At 48.2% G+C, this 5,412-nt stretch overlaps 1 protein-coding gene across 5 annotated transcripts in view; it reads right to left on the reverse strand.

Annotated features, from left to right (window-relative positions):
* LOC146203324 (uncharacterized) overlaps window positions 1-5,412 on the reverse strand; it is a 492,360-nt gene that overhangs the window by 202,505 nt on the left and 284,443 nt on the right. The window contains exon 1 of one of the 5 annotated variants that reach the window (XM_084588678.1): window positions 4,823-5,299. The exons of the other annotated variants lie outside the window; for them this stretch is intronic. Coding sequence (XP_084444804.1) covers window positions 4,823-4,840 — 18 coding nt within the window. The 5' untranslated portion in view covers window positions 4,841-5,299. Of the gene's footprint in view, window positions 1-4,822; window positions 5,300-5,412 lie in introns of those variants that run through there. 5 annotated transcript variants of the gene reach the window in all.

A 5,412-nucleotide genomic window follows, 5' to 3' on the forward strand; every position in this document is an offset into this window, starting at 1 on the left:
GCCGGGAAAACTCATTTGAACCTTCCGCGCTTTCCGCCGTCTGGTCCATAGAGTTCCTTACACTAACTAGAGGGAAAGCTGAGGGCGCTGCACTTCAGCCACCATGGGCGCGCTAAGAATCATGGGCCGGTGTGCTACTTGTTGCGGGACAGTCGGTTTTTCACGGGTACGTGGAGTGGCGTTACTGCAATGTTTCTTTTTTGTTATCATCATCATCTGAAGGTGCGTACATAGACCGCGAAAGCCATAGTAGCGAAGGCTCAAAAGCAGACGTCGCCAATAAATGGTTTCTGTTTCCCGAAATGCCACTAAAAACTTCCTGAAGTGATTGCGCAACCATAAATATTTTTATAACGTTTTTTTATTTCAAAGTTAAGCCTATTAAGTGCGAAATATTGGTATTTGTGCTGCTCAAAACTAAGCCAATAGGAGAAAGAGCCATCGCTTATATTGGATGAATATCACACTGACATGCTGTTTCTCTCTCTCTTTACAATTTATAGTCACAATATTCAATCTTAGGGCATTATTTACGGTAGAACAACGTTTATCTTTGCATTAGTTTTGGTCAAAAGTTGTAGTTCTGCACTCGGTAGCTCACCGGCCCATGATGCTTTGAGCGCCCATGGTGGCTGTACTGGCCGTCTGGAAACTCCATGTAAACGCCCATAGACGGCAGCACAGCTTTCCCTCTAGGTAAGAGTAAGAAACTCTATGGTCTGGTCCCCATGGCAACCGAACGAGGCGAACTCGCTAGGCCTAGCAGCTCGGTAAATCCGGAAGCAATCAGAAAATATAGGGCGTTTTATTGCAAAAATTTGGTGGTGCGGGCATCATGAGACATAGCATAAGCTTCTTTGGCCTTTCGTTTGCCATGAACGCGTGACACCATGGAGCGGTGACGACGAATGTGTGCCGAGGCGAGCGGCCGCCGCTTGGCCGGTCGCCGCCATGTTGCCGTAACCCAAGCGACCCAACGGCGGCTTGGGGCGAACGCTATTTCCGAAAAATAGGGGCCGCCCCTAGCGTTAACCCAAGACCCCAAGCGCGCCTTACGTTCTGCGCATGCGCATTTCGACGCCCCAAGCTCCTTGGGGGCCCCAAAGCTTGGGGCCCTAGCGCGCGGCAGCGCAACGTGCTAGCCGAGCGGCGAGTTTTAGAATAGGGGTTTTCCCGACGCAGCGGAGCCGGGCTTGCGTTCGTCGATTGCAGCGCCACGACGGTAGCCAAGGAAAAGCATTTTAATATATAAAAGCAAACAACGTTATATTATTCATCAAAAAGTACTATTATTGTGCAAAAACTATCTTAAGACTACCGGTTATATAAACCGTTTTCGTCAGACAAGACGAAATCGGCCAATTGTCAATCCAGGCCGAGACCGGGAAACCTCATTTGAACCTTCCGCGCTTTCCGCCGTCTGTTACCCATGGCAACCAAAGGAGGCGAACTCGCTAAGCCTAACAGCTCGGTAAATCCGGAAGCAATCTGAAAATATAGCACGTTTTATCGCTAAAATTTGGTTGTGCGGGCATCATGAGACATAGCATAAGCTTCGTTGGCCTTTCGTTTTCCATGAACGCGTGACACCATGGAGCGGTGACGACGAATGTGTGCCGAGGCGAGCGGCCGCCGCTTGGCCGAGCGCCGCCATGTTGCCGTAACCCAAGCGACCCAACGGCGGCTTGGGGCGAACGCTATTTTGGAAAAATAGGGGCCGCCCCAAGCGTTAACCCAAGACCCCAAGCGCGCCTTACGTTCTGCGCATGCGCATTTCGACGCCCCAAGCTCCTTGGGGGCCCCAAAGCTTGGGGCCCCCTATTCTAAAACTCATTAGCGTACGTATATTGCTGTTAAGTAGTGATAGCAGTGAGCAGGAACTATGTAGCACCAGTGACAGTGAATATAACGAAGTTGTGGCGAAAAGAACTGATTCCCACTGTTTTGCTTCAGGCTGCCGCACCGGCTACCCGGGTCCGGGCGCGCCAAAAGCATCGTTTTTTCCGCACCAGGAGATGACGAGTTGGGAGGAAGGTTTGAGCGGAACTACGCGAAACATGCTAAGGGACGATAAGAGACTCATAGAACTATCAGCAGTGCGTGAGCACCGTTTTGAAGCACACCACGTATTGCACGACTACGTTCATATGTAATCGACGGCGGTTGAAGTCGTTAGCTCCCGGTGCCATATCGACACTGCTTCCGGGGTGTCCAGCCTGTTAAAACACTTAAACGGAGGAACGAAAGGAAAAGATCTGCTTGTGAAACAAATCCACCGCTAAGCAAGAAGCCGTACCAGGACGTGAACAGCGCTGACAACGAACATCAAGAGCCGAGGTAGCTGGCTGCTACAGAATAATCTCCTTTCTCGCTTCAGGTGCTCCGTGGCATTCGCCGAGCTGGTGCCGCATCGAGGATGAACATTTCGGCTATTATTGCGTTATTGCTACGTCTTCTTTGAAAATACAAGCAAGGCTTGTGTTTACGCATGAGCGAGCTGTGGTTTTCAATCCTGTCGGAGCAAACGCTGAGTGATATATGCTTAGAAAAAAAAAAACAAAAACAGTTGTCTTTGTTAGTGACGCTGCAGCTATACTGCAGGATGCCGAAGCAGCTTGTATCACTTGTATTTGCAAGGGATCAATGACGGATGATAAATATAGGCAAATGTTGCCGAACTTGTGTAACTGCACTGGACTAATTGCAGGCAATAAGAATTAGCAATATTTACATAACTGTGAATAAAAATTCAACTTGCTACAGCATCGTCATGTAGTTTGTAATAGCTATTTACTGTTAATTAGTAATATGTGAATAAAACAACTTTCTCCTATGTAATCAAGTCATATCATTCTATTAGTGCAGGTTTAATTCAAATACCTTTAATTCGCTAATTAGGAATAAATATCCAACTTTATGCCCCAACATCGTCATATATGTTGGATGGCTTCTGTTGAGTATCACTGCTGCGGGCAAACTATAAGTCTTAATTAGTTGCCAATAAAAAGTTACTTGTGATTTGATATTGAACTTTATGCTGCAGTTTCACGTCATATACATCGAGGGATAGCTATTATATTGATTACGATTGAACTACGCTAGTTGCAGCTGTCTTAATTAAGTGGTTAATTGTAACTAAAGAATAAAAAAATAATACTACGAGCAACTCATATCGCTTAAAAGGTCTCAGCGAGTAGAATCCAAAAACAAACGCTATACAGAGCTATCGCTCATCTACCTCGGTTGAGCCATAATTAAACCACTTCCACTTTGTATTTTAGAGATGTTGTATTGGCGTAACACTTTGAATGGTTCTTATACAGTACGTCCATCTCAATTGTAATATCTCTATGCAGGACCATATTCATGGTGTCATACAAGTAATAAAATCACGATTCCCAGCTGTAGCACTGCGTCCCAACTCTGAATTAGTCGACAGGGATTCGATTTTTTCTGTCGTTTCTGTCAGAATGGCAACGCCACGCAAATGGGCAACGGGGCTTTCTAAGTCCGTCCCTGCAGTAACTGGACTGCGTGTAACACTATGCAGTGCGCTGTCGTTGTTGTATAGCGGTAAATAGATCATAACTACAAGCGCATCAACTTCACTAAACAATTTATGAGCTCAAAATACGGCATACAATTTAGCTTAAACGCTTTACTTCTGAACGTGTGAATATTAAATGGCTGTGGGTATACACACATGATATTGCTTGCGGGTCTTGACCTTCAAAGCACAGTAATAGTCGCACAGATAATTTGCTCTGGATGTCATGCTGACGGGTTGTCGTTCTGCGATGGAGTTTCGCTCCAAAAAATCACTCTGCAAGTCGAAGTTTGGCCGACGACGCGACAGTAGGAATGTTGTATTTTTGGTTAGTTACTATAGGCGAGGTTTCGGACACGCATTTTGATCCTTAAGAAGGCTAGTCATTTTAACTGTCAGGCGGATAGCAGCCAGAAGGAATAAATGTGCAATTATAATTAGTAAATGAGATAAAAACCCAAGATAACAGACGAGAGTTTCAAAATTCCGCGAATTCCTGTGACTATGAAAAGTTGCGGTGGCGCCATCTCATGGCGTCAGTTAGAAAAGGGCTCGCCTGCGCCTTGCCGCTCGCGCCACTAGAGAGTATTCTAGTGCCTTGTCGTTTTCAACGGTCCACTGAGCAAACACGCGGCTTTTAGTGCGCTGCTCTTACGCACATGCAATGTCTGCGAATTCCTGAGGAACGTATGAGTCGACACTGTGCCCGAAAAATCGGGAGCGCTATGGAGAAATGCAAAGCAGTGCGACGCGGACCTGTTCAAGCTACGCTTCTTCAATCAACTATGCGTCTGGATCTGGCCGCCCATCGACATCGCCGACATTCATGATTTCACTTCTGGAGAGTAGTTTGATACTTGCCTAGATTGGCGTCGATCTCGCGTGTGTTGGCCCGTGCGAGCCATTCGCGTCGGCATCGCCAGAGGAATCACTTGGCTTCTCGCCCTCGTGCAAATGTATTTTTTAAATTGTGAAGAACGCGCAGTTAGCCTGTTCGATCGCGCCAGCATCGTCTGCGCGCACTACGCGCCAATGTAGATGAGGCTCTGTGGCAGTGCCGTCGTGCCGTGCTGCGTCGTCTGCTGCCAACGGCATCATTGTGGATTACCCAGCATCCTCCATGCCCAGCAAGCATCGCTTCATGCAAGCTCCGCCGTATGTATCTTTACGAGAATCGAATGGGTACGTCGGACGTATCCTTAGACACTTCGATAAGGGCAACGTTGTATGGACCCGTGACCAGTATAATAAAGCCTATACTGGATAATCACTCACCGTGGAAGTCGGCGTCATCGTAGCCCGACGCACTGCCGCGGCCCATGGAACCGTAGCGGCGCTCGGCCATCGGCGAGCAAACGTTTCTCGGTTTTGGACACCGTAAACCGAAAAGTCATTCAGCTAACCGGTGGTCTTCAGGTGTTATCTGAGAACTTCTCGAGAGTTTGCAGTGTCTCTTCCCGTCGATGCTCACAGCACGGATGTCTGTCTCTCCGCTCAAGCGAGCGGTCACACTCATACTCATAGCCAAGCACACACGCACGCATACACAAACACGCCGCTCCGCTCATACAACGCGCACCGCGCTCGATGGATAGGCCGCCGCTCGAGTCCACTGCTGGCGCGCCTGCTCATATCCACAAGCAACAGACCTCGCACTCACAACGCTGACTGTACCCATGGCCCGCACACCGCAACACTAAGTCGCTCTGTCTCAGTCATCTGTCAGCAGCGAAGGCGGCTGATACAACGCGGGAGCCAAAACCACCAAAACTCTCCATGAATAACGCCAGTGTTGCCTGATTTTTGCTCGACAGCCGCCCTAAATCCCTAGCAATCCCTAGGTCGGAATGTCCCTAGCTGGGGGC

This window comes from Amblyomma maculatum, chromosome 1 (genome assembly GCF_055883805.1).
Source record: "Amblyomma maculatum isolate TAMU_Amacu chromosome 1, ASM5588380v1, whole genome shotgun sequence".
Classification (NCBI taxonomy): Eukaryota; Metazoa; Arthropoda; class Arachnida; order Ixodida; family Ixodidae; genus Amblyomma; species Amblyomma maculatum.